Source organism: Xenopus laevis, chromosome 4L (genome assembly GCF_017654675.1).
Source record: "Xenopus laevis strain J_2021 chromosome 4L, Xenopus_laevis_v10.1, whole genome shotgun sequence".
Lineage (NCBI taxonomy): Eukaryota > Metazoa > Chordata > Amphibia > Anura > Pipidae > Xenopus > Xenopus laevis.
The window spans coordinates 27,129,902-27,151,314 of NC_054377.1; the positions used below are offsets into that span (position 1 = coordinate 27,129,902).

Below are 21,413 nucleotides of genomic sequence, written 5' to 3' on the forward strand. Positions count from 1 at the left end.
TTTTACTTGGCACAAAGCCAGTGCTTGGTCATTAGGATGGAGGAAGAATTCTGGCCAATCCAATTCTCTTTTGAAACTCACTACTGTATAATCAAAAAGCCCAAATATTTTTGTACATTTTTTTCCCTTTGTTTCAGAGTACAGCCCACTGTCTCAGATTGTAGTTTAAATTGCCCCTTTCATCTGCAGTTCAGTGATTTATTGGCAAATCTGGGCTTAATAGGCTCATTATCCATTTTCTGTAGTTATTATATTGGCATGTCTGAGTAAATATGACTAAAAGGAGTGCCAAAGCGGGAGTGGCCTAAAATTTTCAGCACAATGTTATGTATGTATTTTCGGGTCTCTAAGATTAACGTTCACCTCAGGCCCCTGCCCATATTTTATTTAGGTCAGTTCAGATTTTCTCTATGGCAGATTCATGATCGACAAAAGTCAACATGCTGAAGACTTAATCCAATCTTTTCAATTCATTAGTAAATGTAATTGCTACTGAGAGCAGTATCTGCCATGTTTTATGCACCACTGATTCTGACTGAAACAATGTCAATGTTACAAACCAGCTGACCTAAAGAAAACTGGTTTCTGCTACATTGTTTCAAGGGTCAGAATCAGAAAATAGAAGTGGATTAACAAATGCTACTTCCATTACATTACCATTAACCACTGGAATTGTTGAATGAGTTCATATTGGAAAATTCTATTTTCATTTATAATGGGCGGAATCCACTTTCACATATTTCAGCTCCCAAAAAAAAGTAATGAACGCTGAAGTTATTGTGTGCATCTCGCAAGCCACAATTCTGCCTCAAATTATATGTATATAACTATTTCCTATTAAAACAGATTTAAACCAGTCACGTAACTATATATATGGTATTATGTGCCTTCTTTTATGATAAGTCCACAAGAAAACAATAATCAGCGGTTTTCAGATGATGATTTTCTAAAGTTCATACTTGCCCTTAAAACCTGAGACTAAGGGGTTGTTTACTAAACCTCGAATTTATCTGGTTTAGGCTTTTTGTGGCAAAAACCTCTAATTTTCAATAGAAAAAATTACCTAAAATTTTTCAATTTATTATACCCTAATGTTGCAAAAAGCCAGAAAATCCGCCATCTCAGACCTGTCAAGGTCATGCAAGTATAAGTCAATGGGAGATGTCCCTATCCCAATTGGAAGATATTGTGGTCTGCGCTGGGTTTAGGCCGATAATCCGATAAATTCAGGGTTTTCTGGCAAAAAACACAAAAAAATCTTGCGATTCAGGGAAAAAATTCCAAAAAATTCTGGTTTTCGCTCGATTTTATCTGATTTTTTCCAGATCTGATTTAATCAAGTTCTATTAATAAATAAGGCAAAATTGGGGATGGGAGTTTGGTCGAGCTTTTTTTATTTAAATGATGCTTTAAATTTGGATTTTAGTAAATAAACCCCTAAGGGTCAGAGCAGACAGGCAGATTCAGAGAGATTAGTCTCCCCTGCCTTCCCGCCGGCTAATATGCAAATCGCGGTGGGATGCCACTCGGCGCAATTCGCTTTCCGAAGTCGCCCAAAGTTGCCTCACGAGGAATCTTCTGGCGACTTCGGAAACCGAATTGAGTGCCATCCTGCCGACAATTTGCATTTTAGCCAGCGGGAAGGCAGGGGAGGCAGCTCGGGGAGATTAGTCGCCCCCGAAGAAGAGGTTTGTCAACAGGCAACTAATCTCCCCAAATCTGCCTGTGTGCCCTGACCCTAAAAGTCAGGCTGTATGTAAATAAGGGGTAAACCAGGAGATTATTTTGATAGTTGTATTTAATTAAGAGATGCACCAAATCCAGGATTCGGTTCAGGATTTGGCCTTTTCCAGCAGGATTCGCCCGAATCCTTGTGCCTGGCCAAACTGAATCCGAATTTGCATATGCAAATTAGGGGTGGGAAGGGAAATCACGTAACTTTTTGTCCTAAAACAAAGAAGTCCTACTTTTTACCTTCCTGTCACTAATTTGTGTATGCAAATCAGGATTCGGATTTGGTTCGGTATTTGGCCGAATCTTTCGTGAAGGATTCGGGGATTCAGTCGAATCCCAAGTAGTGTATTTGGTACATCCCTAATTTAATTATTGGGTAGGAACTGGCCAGTTGCTACACTGCATCCCGCGTAAGCTATTCTGCCCCCTGTAAAACAGCAGATCGATGGAGGCAAGCACATTCTCTTGCTTACTGTATATGTCTGAATCTGTTAATTTCACATGTAAATGTAGAAATGGTTAGAGCTACAAATTGCCCTCCAATTTAACCTTCCATCAATAACTCCCACACATCTTGTTTCTTTAATACGCCTCTTCATAAGGTATTTCCATCTATTCTGCATGTATTTAATTGGAGTAAAAAAAATCTGAATATGGACATGGTGAGCCAGAGATGTACAGCCTTAGTTGTTCCTATACCGAGGGATCCTGCTTGGAATTAGCATCCCACATTATAAAATTATGTTCAAATACGGGTTTGAAGCTTTTGTCACTAATCCCTATGCAAGATTTTGCAGCCCCGTCTTAGACACCATGAAGATGATGATGTTTTCAATACATATTCACATTCTGCAAGTTACGACCCTCACTGTGCTCAATATATTTCTGGGTCCTCTAGCAGATGCCTATATCAATTTGGTTTATATATTTGCTTCACATATTTATTCAGAAGAGCTCCAAATACTTATAATAATATAAGGCTTATTAAAAAGTTGCTTAGAATTAGCCAGTCTATAACATACTAAAAGTTAACTTAAAGGTGAACCACTGCATAGTAGCAATTGCCTATAAGGGTCAGGGCACATGCTCAGATTCGGGGAGACAAATCTCCTCTTCTTCAGGGCGACTAATCTCCCCGAACTGCCTCCCGCTGGCTAGACTATAAATTGCCGGCGAGATGGCACTCGGAGCTCTTCATTTTCCGAAGTCGGAAAACACTGTGATACCAGCCCAAGTGACAAAACAATCAGGATTGGATTTGCGTTAATGGGATACTGTCATGGGAAAAAAGTTTTTTTCAAAACGTATCAGTTAATATCAGTTAAACACCTCCCCAGTCTCACGTTTGCCAGCATCGTTTCTATCCAGTATTCATAGCTGCAAATCAACCACTAAGAAAGCTCTCATGTATACAAGTCAATAAATATGTCTCCACCTACACATAAAGAGGTTTAACGAAAGTAAACAGATAATACCTACGCTGCTTGTGGATTTTATTATTTATTTTCTCATTAGAGATAAAACGTAACAGACAGGGAAGATGGGGGAAAGGGAAGCTCAGACGATGGGGGGGGAGGGAGGGAAAAGAACAGTTTTGCAGAAAGGGGTTTACAGAACAGCGAGGATTCAGGTCACTTGTAGAGAATGTCGTAGTGTCCAGGTCGGTATAATAGAAAGACCTGAGGGGGATCTGAACCTTCAGGGAAAACATGGGTGACTGTGGCTCCCCCCTCGCCCCTGTCCATATATTCAACCTGGATGGAGACATTTAGGGCCTGGGACAGAGCAATGATGTGTATATGGTCACTTTCCTTACACATGGGCTCCACCTCCTAAATAAGTAGGAAGGAAAGAAGACATATTAGTCATGTTGATCACTTTCTTTATCACAGGGATACAAGCATAAAAGTCAGATATGCGTGTTCTGATAAGAATACACAGGCGGGAATAAACTCATAAACTTGTACAAACATATAGGGGAGAGATTCTATTCACAGGATACGAAATACAGATACAAGGCATTGTTACATTTCTACATGGAATTGAATGTTGTGGAAGCCATATGAAAATACAAATAGTGAATGTATGCAGCAACAACTCGTTCCGATTGGTTTTAAGCAGACTTCTTTCATGAAGGGTACTGCATTTATCATAATGCATGCTGGGATTGTGACAAAGATAAAATGTAGTAGAGCAACTTTTTTCAATATATTTGCATGAGTTATGGTTGCCGATTCACAGGAAGTCCATTTAGGTATCCAGAAAGACTTTCCAGCGGAGAAAATATATGTATGTGTAATTAAGTGAGATAAAGCCACTTTGGGATGCTGTCTTGACAACCCATGTGTAAACAATGTTGCAGAACACTGCCCAAAAGAGAGTCCTGCATAGGGTCAGGTACCTGCAGAATACCCGCAAAGTGGCCGGGTTTCAGGCAAAAAGTTCCCGATTCCTTGGCCATGCGGGCAGTCTGCGGGTGACCCAGCTGTGTACCCAACAAAGGTGTGGGCTTGATCCCTCCCACCCTTGTGGTTCTTCCAGTTTTTACATTTTTTTGGGATGATTTGGCACCGGAGTGAAGTCACATTCAGGCACATGTGATGTCACTTCGGGTTTTGCATGTCCACCGGGTCGGGAAGTTAGTTGGCCTATTGCAGGAACATGCTGGTCAAATTGCGGTGTGCAGGTTCAGGTACGGGTTTTTAAAAAATGGACCCGCTCAGGACTATAACCTAAAAGTATGGCACTTTCCATGGGGAGAAATTCACAGAGTGTCGAAGAAGTGGTGGGAGCAGAGCCAGCTAGTTTACAAAAAATCTGTGGGAGCTCCCAGCTGAAAGTACCTCTGTACAATCAGACAAGCTGATCATGGCCATCCAATATAGGCCAAATTCCACAGATAAGGGTCAATTGAAAGGGAACTGGCCCATGTTTTGCCACCTTCAGCCTTGAATAAAATACACTCCTTCAGCCAGTAAACTGACCGGGTCAGGAACACAGAGACACTGAAAGTGAAACTGGACTGTCACACAGAAGCCCAGCTGCTGCACAAGGGGAAGAGTGGGACCACTGGAAACACAAAGGGCCAGATTTATTAAGGGTCGAAATGAAAATTCGAATTCTAGATTTTTTTTTTATGGTCAAAACTGTCAAATTCGACTAGGGAATTATCCAAACTCGATTCGAGTTTTTTTTTAAAAAAAATCAAATTTCGAGATATACCATACTCTGGCCCTTTTATAATTGAAATTCGACTATTCGCCTCCTAAAACCTACCGAATTACTGTATAAGTCAATGGGAGAGGTGCAGTGACCAATTTGGAGATGCTTGGAGCCTTCCTGACCGGAAAAACTCGAATCGAGTTTGGTCGATTTTGAATCGAAGTTGAAGTTTTCAGGTCGGTAAAATTCATTTGAGTTTGAAATACAGGTATGTATTTCCGTAGACCCGTTATCCGCAGACCCGTTATCCAGAAAGTTTCAAATTACGGAATTACTGTCTCCCATAGGCTTCATTTTATCCAAATAATCCAAATTTTTCAAAATGATTTCCTTTTTTCTCTGCAATAATAAAACAGTTCCTTGTATTTTACCCAAACTAAGATATAATTAATCCTTATTGGAAGCAAAACCAGCCTATTGAGTTTATTTAAATAATTTTATAGTAGACTTAAGTATGAAGATCCAAATTACGGAAAGAGCAGTTATCCAGAAAACCACAGATCCAGAGCATTCTGGATAACCGGTCCCATACCGATTCTCTTAATAAATTTCCCCCCAATCGAATTTCGAGTAAATCGAATTCATGCGAGTTAAAATTCGAAATTTGAATCATGATAAATGAGCCTCAAAGTATACATTGATTGTTAACAGCATAATCATTCACAGAATTGTACAGAATGTGCTGCAAAGTGTGAGGGGTGTTGTTTTGTACTGGTTTAGAGAAGACGGATGGAACCAACTCCTTTTATCCATCTAAAATATTTTCCATATAAAGTTCTACTCTAACCTGTAGATGGAAAAGAAATGTGTAAAATATTCGTATTTGACTTCGCATGCAGCCACGTTACCTGCTGGCAGAATTCTTTGACACTTCTTCCTCCCTCTATAAAATGCTGGTAGAAGATGCTTTCTTTCTGTAAGTGACCCGATGTCAGGAGACGTAAGTACACCACCACATAATCGGACACGGTCTGCTCGTTAAATGCAGCTAAGAGCTCAGGAACAGCAGGATGCTTTTCCACAAGTGCAATGAGGTCCATAAACTGTGAGAGCAAAGGGATCAAATTGGAGTTAGATTCTCTCTCCTGTTTCTAACCACTGTCTATGAAGCGGCTTGTCCTGTTTCACTTCCACTCACCGTATTGTGGAAATCTTCTATAGTAAACTCTGTAAATCCCTGCCTTATCAGTTCATCCTTACTGTGTAATGACACCTCCTTGAACCTAGAGAAATTGGGAAGGAAGAGAACAAAGAAAAGACAGGGGGAAAAAACAAGAAAATTACCTATTAAATTCGATCATATCCCGACGATTAAACAAAAATGTGCACACTGGTCACTTTTTTTTTTTTTTAGAAATGCCTGATATAAAGAGTAATTCCACTGCTCGAACAATATAAAAGGTTTTATACAATTAGGTCCATAAATATTTGGATTCTGTACATTACCACAATGAATTTCAAATGAAACAACTCAGATGCACTTGAACTGCAGACTTTCAGCTTTAATTCAGTGGGTTGAACAAAAAGATTGCATAAAAATGTGAGGAACTAAATCCTTTTTTTAACACAATCACTTCATTTCAGGGGCTCAAAAGTAATTGGACAATTGACTCAAAGGCTATTTCATGGGCAGGTGTGGGCAATTCCTTTGTTATGTCATTATCAATGAAGCAGATAAAAGCCCTGGAGTTGATTTGAGGGGGGGGGGGTGCTTGTATGTGGAAGATTTTGCTGTGAACAGACATGCGGTCAAAGGAGTTCTCCATGCAGGTGAAACAAGCCATCCTTAAGCTGCAAAAACAGAAAAAAACATCAGAGAAATTGCTACAATATTAGGAGTGGCAAAAACTACAGTTTGGTACATCCTGAGAAAGAAATAAAGCACTGGTGAACTGGACGTCCATGGAAGACAACAGTGGTGGATGATCGCAGAATAATTTCCATGGTGAAGAGAAACCCCTTCACAACAGCCAAGCAAGTGAACAACACTCTCCAGGAGGTAGGTGTATCAATATCCAAGTCTACCATGAAGAGAAGACTGCATGAAAATAAATACAGAGGGTGCACTGCAAGGTGCAAGCCACTAATAAGCATCAAGAATAGAAAGGTTAGATTGGACTTTGCTAAAAAAAAAAAAAAAAAAATTCTAAAAAAGCCAGCACAGTTCTGGAAAAACATTCTTTGGACAGCTGAAACCAAGATCAAACTCTACCAGAATTATGGCAAGAAAAAAGTATGGAGAAGGCTTGGAACAGCTCATGATCCAAAGCATACTACATCTCTATAAAACATGGCGGAGGCAGTGTGATGGCTTGGGCGTGCATGGCTGCCAGTGGAGCTGGGACACTAGTGTTTATCCATGATGTGACACAGGACAGAAGCAGCCGAATGAATTCTGAGATGTTCAGAGACATACTGTCTGCTCAAATGCAGCTAAATGCAGTCAAATTGTTTGGGAGGCGTTTCATAATGACCCAAAACATACAGCCAAAGCTTTATTAAAGCAAAGAAGTGGAATATTCTTGAATGGCCAAAGTCAGTCACCTGATCTGAACCAAATGAGCTGCATTTCACTTGTTGAAAACTTAACTTTGGACAGAAAGGCCCACAAACAAACAACAACTGCAGTAAAGGCCTGGCAGAGCATTAAAAAGGAGGAAACCCAGAATCTGGTGATGTCCATGAGTTCAAGACTTCAGGCTGCCATTGCCAGCAAAGGGTTTTCAACCAAGTATTAGAAATGAACATTTTATTTTCAGTTTTTTAATTTGTCCAATTGCTTTTGAGCCCCTGAAATGAAGTGATTGTGTTAAAAAAAGGCTTTAGTTCTTCACATGTTTACGCAATCTTTTTGTTCAGCCCACTGAATTAAAGCTGAAAGTCTGCAGTTCAACTGCATCTGAGTTGTTTCATTGAAAATTCATTGTGGTAATGTACAGAACCAAAATTAGAAAAAAATTGTCTCTGTCCAAATATTTATGGACCTAACTGTATATATTAAAAAATAGATTTTTTTATAATACAGAAAAAAATACGCTATTATATGTAAAACCACATCTGATTTTGAGCCAGTACAAAACTCCCGGCATAACTTGTTACAAATATTTTCCAAAGTAACTTAATTTTTTTCTAACAACTGTATTTCAGCACAATTGTCATAAGATAAGATAACATCATTCCAAAAGGTCATAACCACTCAGTGGCAATACCTGGTATGAAAGCCTCAGTTACAGTCATAATTGTGTTTAAAAGTTACTTTAGTCAGGTGAGATATAGAATGGTAAAAAAACGAAATAATAACATTACAACAAAACTTAAAAAGAATTAAAAAGAAACGAGAAACAAAAAAATAATAGTATGGGCAGATTTCGCATACCATATAAGTAAATTTGTCAAGCAATATATTGGCCAAGGGTCAAGTTGAGTGTAGATTTGCCAGGGATGCCATATTTTAAGAAATTGTTTATATAGGTATGGGATCGCTTATCTAGAAACCCATTTTTCCAGCTCTGAATTACAGAATGGCCATCTCCCATATACTCCATTTTATCCAAATAATCCACATTTTTCGTATTCCCTTTATCTCTGTAGTAATAATTTAGTACCTTGTACTTGAATGTACAGCCTATTGGGGTTCTTTAATGTTTTCATTAATATCTAGTAGATTTAAGGTATGAAGATCCAAATTACAGAAAGATCCGTTATCTGGAAAACCCCAGGTCCCAAGCATTCTGGATAACAGGTCCATACCCATTTTCCTAAGGATTGAGCTGTTAGTTTTTCATTTAAGTATATCCTTGCCAAGTAAGTCTTCCAAGCTGCCACTATTGTCTGTTTGGTTGCAATAAATATATAAGTGATTAAGAGTTAGGGTTGCCATACATGGATAGATCCGCTCGTTTGGCGATGTCGCCAAACGAGCGGATCTCCCTCCGATATGCCCACCTTGAGGTGGGCAATATCGTGCAGATCCGATTGTGGGCCCTAGGGCCCAACGATCGGATCCTAGCATTCGGTAAACGGGCGGTCGGATCGCGGGACCGCATCAACGAACAGATGCGGCCGCGATCCGACGGGATTTTCTGTCCCATCCGATCGAGATCTGGCCGACTTTCGGCCAGATCTCGATCGGGGAAGCCCGTCGGGGGCCCCCATACACGGGCCAATAAGCTGCCGACACAGTCTGTCGGCAGCTTTTATCGGCCCGTGTATAGCCACCTTAAATCAGATTTGGCAATTCCCTCAATTGGTTTATTCAGTAGAGCTTCCCAGGGATTTTTAGTAGGAGTAACGCCTAGAATACTATCATTGCATATACTCTGCACAAAAGGGGCCTGATTTTACAGCAGCTCCACCAACTCCCGGTAACCTCTAAAACAGTTAGCATCATAAAATAAGATGGAACCCAGCAAACAGATAGCTACTGAACAAAAGTGAAATCATTTTAAAAAACAAGATAAAAAATTAACGCTAATTGTAAATTGACTGAGAAAATCACTAACTACAGCATACTAAAAATTTGGGCTACCCCTTTAACATACATACAAAAATTATAAGGGATGCACCGAAGCCTGAATCCTTCATGAAAGATTCGGCCAAATACCGAACTGAATTATAATTTGCATATGCAAATTAGGGATGGGAAGGGGGAAACATTTTTTACTTCCTTGTTTTGTGACAAAGTCATGCAATTTCCCTCCCCATCAATAATTTGCATATGCAAATTAGGATTCTGATTCGGTTCGGCCAGAAAGGTTTCAGCCAAATCCAAATCCTGCTAAAAAAGGCCAAATCCTGGCCGAATATCGAACCGAATCCTGGATTCGGTGCATCCCTAAAAATTATATTGATACAGTATAATATAAAAAAGTAAAATTTTACAGGAGAAACACAAATGGCCATTATATATGGTAATAAGTGTACTAAGTTTGGCACCTTTCCTGTTTGAGAATATGAGAAACGGGTATTCTGGTTCTTAGCCAAAGTATATAATCTCACCAGTCTACATGAGGGGTCAGGATTCACAAATAAATTAAATATTCGGAAGGGGTTTTTTATAGTGAGAGCTGTGAAGATGTGGAATTCTCTCCCTGAATCAGTCGTACAAGCGGATACATTAGATAGCTTTAAGAAGGGGTTGGATGGTGTTTAGCAAGTGAGGGAATACAGGGTTATGGAAGATAGCTCATAGTACAAGTTGATCCAGGGACTGGTCTGATTTCCATTTTGAAGTCAGGAAGGATTTTTTTCCCCCTCTGAGGCAAATTGGAGAGGCTTCAGATGGGTTTTTTGCCTTCCTCTGGATCAACTGGCAGTTAGGGAACTTGATGGACGTGTGTCTTTTTTCAACCTAACTTACCATGTTACAAACCCAGACCTACAGCTCAAGGTGGAGGTATTCAACCACGGAAAAAACAGTAGTACTCACAGATCCCATAACAGGCAAAGCAAAGGAACTGCAGATTTCATTTCAGGTAAAAAGCAGATTCCATGGTTCCATGGTTGATTTCCGGATTTGGACTAGGTGGGTTGGCAACTAAGGTTTGCGCAATTCATGCATGGAAAGTACAAGACAAAGATTGTAAATTTAATCATGGCTGTACTTCACAACATTGGAAGCATAGCCACATTCCTTTCCAGAGTTACATCACAGAAGAAATCCAAGACTAGGAGGGGTGGCAACCAGCAGGCTATACAAACTGATAAAAATACTATACAATAAAGATGGATTTATTTTAACATATTGGTTCGCACGTGGATTTAACTTTATCCGGTGGAGTCTGCGACTATCATTTTAGACTGTTTGTTTGCCGCAGCCAGAGCGGAATCTGTGGACGCACCGGAGGGTGGATTGCCTGTGTGCACTCACTGCTCCTACATTGCAACGCTTTCCTTCTCCCTCTATACAAACTGATTGTCAGGGGGCACTGCTCCCTGCAAACACAGGTACTGCCAAAGAGACTAGGCTCATTCAGGGCTAAAACAAAACAAAATATGCAACAGAAGGAATAAAAATATTAATATACAGATGTGTCATATTAATGAATAAATATTTTTAATCTGAGTGAACACCCATGTAAGAATTTATTTATTGTTAAAGGGGACAAGAGTCAAATAATTTTTATTGTGTAATTAAAGTTCATTTTGCTTGACTAACGTGATAAATAGGATGATAGGATTTCGAATAATTTTTTTGGGTGACCGGTCCCCTTTAAGGCCCATTATTTGCCTTACATTTTCTACTTAGTTTAACTAAGATACTAGTCTTGACTCAAATTACTTTTAAGTTTTTCTTTCTCACCTTGCAAGCTCTGGTCCTCCTCCAAGCAAAGCTTCTAAATAAGAGAAGCCAAACGCTCGATAGAAACAGTTCCCATCTGGCCGTGTACGTCGTATGTGATTGTATCTTCTATGTAGATCCTAGAATCAGAAAAAAAAGCAGTAACCCAGTTGCTTCTATACAACCCTAAAATCTGAACTCTGTGGTGCACAGGGTTTTATTCTAATGAACTCTTAAAAGCCTTTTAGATGCAATGTTTGCATAGTACAGGTATGGGATCCGTTATCCAGAAAGTTCCGAAATACGGAAAGACCATCTCTCATAGACTCTTTCATTCAAATAATCCAAATTTTAAAAAATTATTCTCTTTTGCTCTGTACTTTCAAAACAGTACTTTGCACTTGATCCAAGCTAAGATGTAATTAATCCTTGTTGGAATCAAAACCAGTGTATTGGGTTTATTCAATGCTTACATGATTTTACTTGATTTTCTAGTAGACGTAAGGGATGTTTATGGAAAAATCAGTTATCTGGAAAAACACAGGTCCTGAACATTCTGGATAACAGGATCATACCTGTACTGTTAAAGTTGTAAATATACCTTGAGCTTGTTTTGGTAAACCTGGTCATCAGAGGCATACTCTTGGTACAGTACAGACAGGTCCAAACGTTCAGAGAGCAATGGAGTGTGACCAGCAATCTGTACATAAAGACAACAATCACATGAATTATAGGAACAGATGATGTAGAAAGTGTGTAATACTGATTCCATAAATGAGCATTAAAAAGTCTAAAAGGCATTAGCCCCTGCTGCCCTAAAGCACATGCATGGAGTTGAGTGTAGAGTCTCAAAGCAGTAGCAGATCTGACGAAATGGAGCTGCTATAAAGTCTTGACACACATACAAAGAAAAAAAGAAGGCTTTATAGCAATAAACATGAACACTACAGATGCTACTGGGTGAATTATGGCTACCTGGCCATGCAGATTTGTCTTAACCAAGAGGAGATCAAGTAGAGAGAGAGAGAGAGAGGTTATTGCATATTCGTTAGGTCATCTGAACAAGGAGATTGAGGATCAAAATATTTCATGGAAATTGTGTAATTATTTCCCATTTTATGTTCTAAGTGCTTTGATGTTTTTATTTCATGTATTTTTCTTTGCTCTTATCTCATTTTGGACTGCTACATTCAATATTTTGGAATTTTGTATATATACTGCTCCATTATTGACTTGTTTATGAAAAACAATAAACACATTGTTAAAATGGAAAAAGGATTATTACTGGTACGTGGATGCCTTTCAAAATGATAACACCTTTCTACCATACGGCTATTCCTTATCCGACAGAACAATAAATCTCGTACTCGGTGCAAAGTACATCTATGCCAGAGCCCCTCACTGAAAATACTTCAGCATAAGCAAAAAGTATGTTTAATGAAAGTAAAACAATTTTATCGATCCTGTCACTCACCTCCTGCTGAATACGATCCTGCTGAGCAATAATTGCTTCATCGTAAGTAAGACAGTTCACACCTAGAGAAAAGAGCATAATGGAGTAAGTGGTATTCATAAAGAAATAGAGACCTAACAAAATCTATTAAAAATACACTTTCTTCAAAAGAGCAATTTGATCACACTCACATACATGTGGGCATGTAAATGATTATTAAAAGGGAAGTATTCCATAGTACAGTTATGGGACCTGTTATCCAGAATGCTTGAGACCCGGGGCTTTCCGGATAACGGATCTTTCCGTAATTTGGATCTTCATACCTTAAGTCTACTAGAAAATCATGTAAACATTAAATATACCCAATAGGCTGGTTTTGCTTCCAATAAGGATTAATTATATTTTAGCTGGGATCATATACAAGGCACTGTTTTATTACTACAGAGGAAAAGGAAATAATTTTGAAAAATGTGGATTATTTGAATAAAATGGAGACTATGGGGAACGGCCTTTCTGTAATTCAGAGCTTTCTGGATAACGGGTTCCCAGATAAAGGATCCAATACCTGTATATGCAGCACTGAAAACAGGGCCAGAACTAGGGGTAGGCAGAAGAGGCACGTGCCTAGGGTGCAAATGTGGAGGGGCGCCAGACACCGTACCTCTTCTGCGCCTTGCCCCTAGTTCGGGCACTTCTTTCCCCACCTGTAGCAGCATTTGCCGCCTTCCTAGGCGTGCACTCTTCCTAAACGCGCACCCTTCCTAGATGCGCACTCTTCTGTGCACGATCGGTTTGTGTGCTTGACCACCCGTGCGTGTGCCTGAAGGGGACGATGTAGTCGGTCGGGTTGCCTTGGGCGCCCGGCCAACTTGGCCTGGCACTGACTGAAAATGTTAAGAAATAAGCAGTCCTTCTCTAGCAGGGATCCCCAACCCTTTATACCCGTGAGACACATACAAATGTTAAAAAAATTTAGAGAGCAAACAAGCATAAACAAAGTTCCTGGGTGTGATACTTATGTGCTGTGATTGAATATTGGTAGCCCCTATGTGGACTGGTAGCCTACAGGAGGCTCTGTTTGGCCATAAACTTGTTTTCTATGCAACCAAAACTTGTCTCCAAGACAGGAGTTCAAAAATAAGCAGCTGCTTTGAGGCAATTTGGAGCAACATCCAAGAGGTTGGTGAGATACATGTTGCTCCTGAGCCACTGGTTGGGGACCACTGTTCACTAGCTATGGACAGGTAAGGGACATGTAAAGTCTTAAAGGGGTTGTTCACCTTCAAACAACAAGTTGTTTTCAGAAAGATCACTAGAAATAACAACTTTTTCCAATTACTCTCTATTTTCTATGTGTGCCCATTTTTCTAATACTGAAGTGTAAAGTGTAATTTTTCACCTTCTAAAGCAGCTCTGGGGGGGGGGTCGCCGACCCTGTAAACTGTTCTAAATTGATACATTTAGTTGATACATTTGTTATTTTTGTCCCTGCTGAGCAGAATCTCTGGATTTCAATACAGGCAGCCGTTAGAATTGATATAATAGTTGCTAATTCTCCAGAGCTGCTTCTGAGAAATGTATCAACTAAATGTTGCAAAATGATAACAGTTTAGAGTCTGCACCTGAATTACTGAGCTGCCAGACTCAAACACCAGAGATACGAACATTCAACTTTAAACTTAGATTTTGGAAAAACAATAAAAAATAAATACTGGAAAGTAATTGAAAAAAGTATTTTTTATCCAAAAACAACTGAACTGAAAAAGATGAACAACCCGTTTAAGCGAAAGCATTTCATTAATTTGTTCAATGTGTAGAAAAACTTAAAGGACCAGTAACATCAAAAAATTATTTTAAAAAATTCGTTAGTACACAACGAAAAAAAACACCAACACAAATTATACTTTAAAAAAGCAAAGTCTTTATTAAGAAATAACTTACAGAAACTCTGCTTCCTGTCTTGTACAGAAACGGCGACCATCCATTGAGCGGCACTTGATTTCTCCTCCCTGGCTCTCTGCTGCTGGATCTTTTAGCTGCCACATTCTGTGCTTTCTGTAGTACAGCAGCGCTTCCAGCATGAACTTTCTGCAGATCTGCGGTGCCTTGCTCATCGGTTCCAGCCGCGATGCAATTACCAGCATCCCTGAGGCGCCTTCTGCATTCGCTAATTATCCCAGATGTATGGGTACAGGAAGGGAAGGTCCGGACATTAAAAGCCGGCTCTGGATGCTGCTGCTGCCCTTCGCCTCTTGATTTCTTACTGCTGCCCCTGCGCGCCGGCACCGTATCTTCCTGGCCCAGTCTCCGCTCTTGCTGGCTGCCCTGGAACAACTGCCGGCGAATTGCTTTGTTTGAATTCCATTTCCGACGCATTCCATTTCCCTGCGCACCGGCACCGTGTCTTCCACCGTGTGTATAATATCTGTGCACAACTCAATGCGTGTTCCGGTGCGCAGGGAAATGGAATGCGTCGGAAATGGAATTCAAACAAAGCAATTCGCCGGCAGTTGTTCCCGGGCAGCCAGCAAGAGGGGAGACTGGGCCAGGAAGATACGGTGCCGGCGCGCAGGGGCAGCAGTAAGAGATCAACCGGCTCAAGAGGCGAAGGGCAGCAGCAGCATCCAGAGCCGGCTTTTAATGTCCGAACCTTCCCATCCTGTACCCATAGATCTGGGATAATTAGCGAATGCAAAAGGCGCCTCGGGATGTTGGTAATTGCACCGCGGCTGGAACCGATGAGCAAGGCACCGCAGATCTGCAGAAAGTTCATGCTGGAAGCGCTGCTGTACTACAGAAAGCACAGAATGTGGCAGCTAAAAGATCCAGCAGCAGAGAGCCAGGGAGGAGAAATCAAGTGCCGCTCAATGGATGGTCGCCGTTTCTGTACAAGACAGGAAGCAGAGTTTCTGTAAGTTATTTCTTAATAAAGACTTTGCTTTTTTAAAGTATAATTTGTTTTGGTGTTTTTTTTCATTGTGTACTAACTAATTTTTTTTAAAAATTTTTTGATGTTACTGGTCCTTTAAATAGCATGTTTTAAATACATTGGCCAGTTTTTAGTAGTTCACAGATGCTACAATCCCTTCCACTGTGAAGTTTCAACCAGTATAGCATGAGCCAATTTCTTTAGCACTGAGCAAATCTCCTAGCCCGGGAAAGAGCATGCACAAAGTAATTATCCCAAATTTCTGTAAATGCGCTCTTTCCCATAGCTTCTTACATTCTCAGCAATGACATATGGGCCACATGACATGCCACATGTCTGACCAGTCCTATTGCTCTAGCCACCAACAAGCCACAGTGTGTCTCATTTCTACTGAGACACTACCTTCTCTGTTTATAAAACAAGAAATGATGCAGTGGGTTAAATAAGTGTATGCACACCTTTGTCAAGTACCAAGAGCAAATGACATATACACAAAATAGGCAAAATCAGCTCATGTTCACAAAGTGAAGAATTAATATTGTGGTTCACTTGATTTCAACAACTGTTCAGGCTGTACTTGGAGCAAATGTAGCCCCACGCGGACTGCTGCCGCTGCTTGGCTTCTCAATGAGTGTGAGCTTTCAAGTCAATATTATATCCCTTGTGTGCCATGGCACACAACAAGCTATTATTAATTTTATTTGCAAATCATGCCATGCAATTCTACTCTGTGCCTGAAGAGATACAAATAAAAGCAGTATATAGTTACACACACTAGAGTCCTGCAGCGGGTCGGGTACCCGCGGGTTACCCGTATAAACCTGCAGTACCATGCGGGTTTTTCGTTGAAGTTCAAGGTGCGGGTATACCCGCGGGTCGGCGGTTCTGCGGGTTGCGGGTCGGGCTGCGGGTCTTCTCAATATCAATATTTGCTCCTTTTTTCTGGTCACGTCCACTTCCGATGATGTCCGGTACACAATGACAGCACTTCCGGTTTTACTCCCTTTTTTCTGATCATATCTACTTCCGATGATGTCACTTCCAGTTTATAATGACAGCACTTCCTGATTCTTGATGGTCAGCGGGTCGTGGATCCGGGTTGCAGAGAAGGTACTTGTGGGTCGGGTCGGGTTGCGGGTCCAAGCGGGTAAGAATGCGGGTTGCAGGGTGCGGGTACGGGTCGGGGTCCCAAAAAATGGACCCGCTCAGGACTCTAACACACACACCACAGCATACCAGGGCAGGAAGAAAAGGCAGGCACACAACTTGTATAGAAAATATACACAAATATGACTACCAAGTAGTACCAGAGAATAGGTAAACAAGAAGTTTAGACTTTCCAGTCTCAAAATACTATCACAGGAGTCAAAATAAAAAGAGATTCATCTTGTGTTATGAATATTTGCAAATTTTTTCTAGAGTCTCTCCTTTTCATCTTGCAGATTCCCAATCAAATCCCTGCATGCTAGTAGTATAAGCCAAAAAGTTAAATAGGTTTTGCACCAACTGCAAAATCTTAAAATAGATTGGAGCTTTATATTGGCCCAGTGAGGTTTCTTTGTGTACTGGAAATGCAGGGCCTCGGTCCACGCATGGTTGCCAGAAATGCCATCTAAAGTCCACAATAATTTGGACCCTAATGGCTGCTAAAATGCCAAACTGGAGAGCTGCTGAACAAAAAGCCAAATAATTAAAAATAATAACAATGGAAACCAACTGCAAATTGTCACAGTATTACTGTCTACATTATAATAAGAGTGAATCTGATAAATAACCTACCCCTTTAAAGGAATTGTTTAGTGTAAAAATAAAAACTGGGTAAATAGATAGTATGCGCAAAATAAAAAAATGTTTAATATAGTTAGTTTGGCAAAAATGTAATCTATAAAGCTGAAGTGACTGGATGTCTAACATAACAAAACGGAAGACTACTTCCTGCTTTTAAGCTCTCTTGGTTTCCACTGACTGGTTAACCTGGTGACCAAGCAGTAACCAATCAGTGATTTGTTTGGGACCCCTTCAAGTCGCTGACTAACTCCGAGTAAAAGAGCTGAAAAGCAGGAAGTTGGCTTCTGGCTATTATGTTAGACATCCAGTCACTCCAGCCTTTATAGATCACATTTTTGCCTAACCTACTATACAAGATTTTTTTTTTTTTTTTTGCACAGCCTATTTATCTAGTTTTTTTATTTTTAAACTGAACTGTTCCTTTAAGGGGCAATGGCACACAGGGTGCTTTGTCTTGCATGGGCAATCGCACTCCCCATCAAGCAAGAAACACTCCAAAAACATCAATCACCACAGCTAAAGCATATGAATTGTGTAATCACAATGTGGTTACGCAATCCATACGATTATTGCAGCAGTTCCCAAATGCAATGTATTTTTTGGGCACATTTTTGCCTGCAGGAGTGCCGATTTTCCATGAGCAACAAAGAACCTAGTGTGCCAGCATCATCCTAAAGGAGAACAATAACAAAATCATTGGGCATTTTGTAATTTCTTAGGCCCTGTGACTATTGCAGCTATGCTACTACCCAAGCCTAAAGGTGGCCATACAGGGGCCGATAAAAAATGCAGACAGAACAAGTCAACAGCTTATTGGCCCGTGTGTGGGGCCCTCCAAAGGGCTTCTCCGATCGATATCTGGCTGAAAGTCGGGCAGATGTCCTAGGGCCCACGATCAGATCAGCCCGATATCGCCAACCTCAAGGTTGGGAGAGATCGGCTTCTTTGTCAAAATCGCCAAATGAGCGGATCTCTACATGTATGGCCCCTTTTATACTCTTCTTTGAATCCATGCACCAGCTGGGGTAAATTTATGTCAAAATATGGTCACAAAACAAACTATAGTCTGACAAATTAGCACCCCAAGTATTTTTTTTTGTTTTCTTGCCCTTAAAGGAAAAACAAACCCCTTATTAAAAAAAACCTTCCCCCCCCACCCACATAGACCACCTCGCTCCTCCCCCCCAGCCTAGCTGGTATCCTGACAAATGGTCCTAACATTTTACTTACCCCTCGGTGCAGATTTAGGGATTGGAGTTCACAGAAGACATCTTCTGGGTCTTCGGGAATCTGAGAATGAGACTGGCGGAGTGGCGCATGCACATTTGGAGCAATTTCCCAGTTTGCCTCATCTGCGCATGCGCCAAAATGGACGGAAATTGTAGAAGCGCCGGAAGAAGACATGAAGACCCAGAAGATGGCTGCTGTGAACTCCGATCCCTTTTGCCAAGGATACCAGCTAGGTTTGGGGGGTCTATGTGGGGTGTAGGGTCTTTTCTCATTTAAATGAAAAAACTATACCCCCCAAAATGAATACTTGAATGATAGTTTACATCAAATTAAGTGGCATATTAAAGAATCTTACCAAACAGCAATATATATTTAAGTAAATATTGCCCTTTTACATCTCTTGACTTGAACCCCCATTTAGTGATGGTCTGTGTGCTGCCTCAGAGATCACCTGACCAGAAATACTGCAGCTCTAACTGTAACAGCAAGAAGCGTGGAAGCAAAAGACGCAACTCTGTCTGTTAATTGGCTCATGTGACCTAACAAGTATGGTTTGCTTGGTATGTTTGTGTGCACCGTGAATCCTACGATCCCAGAGGGCACTGCCTTTATTTTTTAAAATGGCAATTTTCTATTCATGATTACCCAATGGAACATACAACTAAAAAAGTATATTATTATGAAAATGGTTTATTTACATGAAGCAGGGTTTTTACATATGAGCGGTTTTATGCTATTTATTTTTATAGAGACCGACATTGTTTGAGCAGTATCGTTTTCCTTTAAGCGCCACTAGGGTGGACAAGGTGTCACGTGTAAATGCGCCTGTCACAGGGGGGGGATCTCCTAAATCATCTGGCATTAAGCCCAGTGGAAACATCTTTCTTTGTGCATTTAATAAATAGCTACATAGATTTCCTGATCTGAATTTGTTGCTAAAGGAGCACCACTACCAGAATGTCAATCAGTTTCGCTATCTACTGCCATAAATAAACAAAGCTCTAAACAGGCACAGAGCAAAAGTCTGAGGTAAGTGAGGTGTGTGTATTCCCATAGGTGTCCCAGGGCTGCTCATGTGTGTCCATCACTGCAGTATGCGTGCGTACAATTCTCTCCCCTATGGCGCGTTCTTGCGTGCGGAACAGATAGACACGCGCAGGTACACCCTGGAACCCTGAACTTCCTCACCGTCACAATCACTTTTCTGCTGCCTCTCAGATTCTTCCGCCGCCATATTTCCGATCGACCACTACCACTGCAATCACTTCCGGGAGAATACAAACCGGAAGTCCCTCCTTAGTTTAATAGAACGGGGCCGGATGAGACGGTTCCTATAGTAACTTTGCGCTAATGTAGTACATTAAAGTAATCAGCCAGGCGATGCTGACTAGACTGTATTAAACACCAGATTAATATGTCATGATTTAGTGAAACACTGCCATTTATCACTTTAAGGGAGACTCTGGAAGCTTATGTGTTGTGTTCCGAACTTTTTGAACTTGCCTACAAGTTACAACTACACAGATACAGTGAAAATGATTTTGTGGCCTAAAGACAAAGTCATAATTTAGTGTCTGTGTTTTGCCTATGATTGTTCCCCCACGCCTAGGGTTGCCACCTTTTCTGGAAAAAATACCACCCTTATATTATATTAATCTTTTTTCCCTATTAATAACATTGGGATCAACCATCATTTTTACCAGCCAGGCCAGTTAAATACTGGCCAGTTGGCAACCCTACCCACGCCCAATGCACAAAATACATGAGGTTCTGCTAGTGTTGCCACCTTTTCTGGAAAAAAATACCGGCATTCCTATATATTTATCTTTTTTCCCTTTAATAACATTGGGACCAACCGGCATTTTTACCGGCCAGGCCAGTAAAATACTGGCCAGGTGGCAACCCTAGCTAGTGGGCTCTTATTTTGTTAAATACATAATTTGATGTGCACTAATTTCTATATGCACCAACCTCCTGTTTGAAGTATGGTTGATATACAGCTCTCAAAGGTTTGAGGCATGAACATCTGGACCTCTACTTTAGTGATACACAGGTAACACCTATGGTTGCCACCTTTTCTGGAAAAAAAACGGCCTTCCTATATTCTTGCCATTTTTTCTTATAAATAGCATTGGTATTAAGCATCATTCTTAGCAGCCAGGCTGGTAAAATACCGGCCAAGTGGCAACCCTAGTAAAAGTCAACCAGGTTTGGGCCAAACAGTTTCCTCCAGAGGCAGGCCGGGAGTAGGATGTATTCCCCGGTAGTCAGTGCTGGCCATGCCAGACAGGCACCCAACCAGTGCTGGACATGCCAGATACGCACTCTAGGTGGGATGGGGGGATAATATGTGGTAAGTCGGGTTGCCACCTGGCCAGTATTTTACCTGCCTGACCGGTAAAAATGATGCTTGACCCCAATGTTATAAATAGAGAAAACATTTAAAAATATATATATAAATTATAGGACGGCTGGTATTTGTTCCAAAAAAGGTGGCAACCCTAGTGGTAAGAGATCAGTGGGGTAATTGATGAATAGGCACTGAGGGTTGAGGGGGGGCAGCGGCCTGTACTATCATGTTTGGGGCATGTACATCTGGACTTCCTCCTTAGTGATACACAGGTCACACCAACAAAAAAAGTTGAGCAGACTTGAGTTAACCAGTTTCCTCCAGAGGCAGGCTGGGAGCAGGCCATATTGCCTGCCAGCCAGTGCCAGGCCAAGCCAGGAAGGCACCCTAGGTAGGAAGAATGCACCATAGGTGGGGGACAGGTGTG

General features: G+C 40.9%; 1 protein-coding gene across 1 annotated transcript; it reads right to left on the minus strand.

Annotated features, from left to right (window-relative positions):
• Positions 1 to 3,221: 3,221 nt before the first annotated feature.
• Positions 3,222 to 19,881, minus strand: otub1.L (OTU deubiquitinase, ubiquitin aldehyde binding 1 L homeolog). The gene is given in 7 exon segments (NM_001096290.1): positions 3,222 to 3,566; positions 5,805 to 5,999; positions 6,095 to 6,179; positions 11,258 to 11,376; positions 11,838 to 11,936; positions 12,711 to 12,772; positions 19,825 to 19,881. Coding segments are annotated over 7 exon segments (807 nt in total). The 5' UTR covers positions 19,871 to 19,881; the 3' UTR covers positions 3,222 to 3,365.
• Positions 19,882 to 21,413: the final 1,532 nt, after the last annotated feature.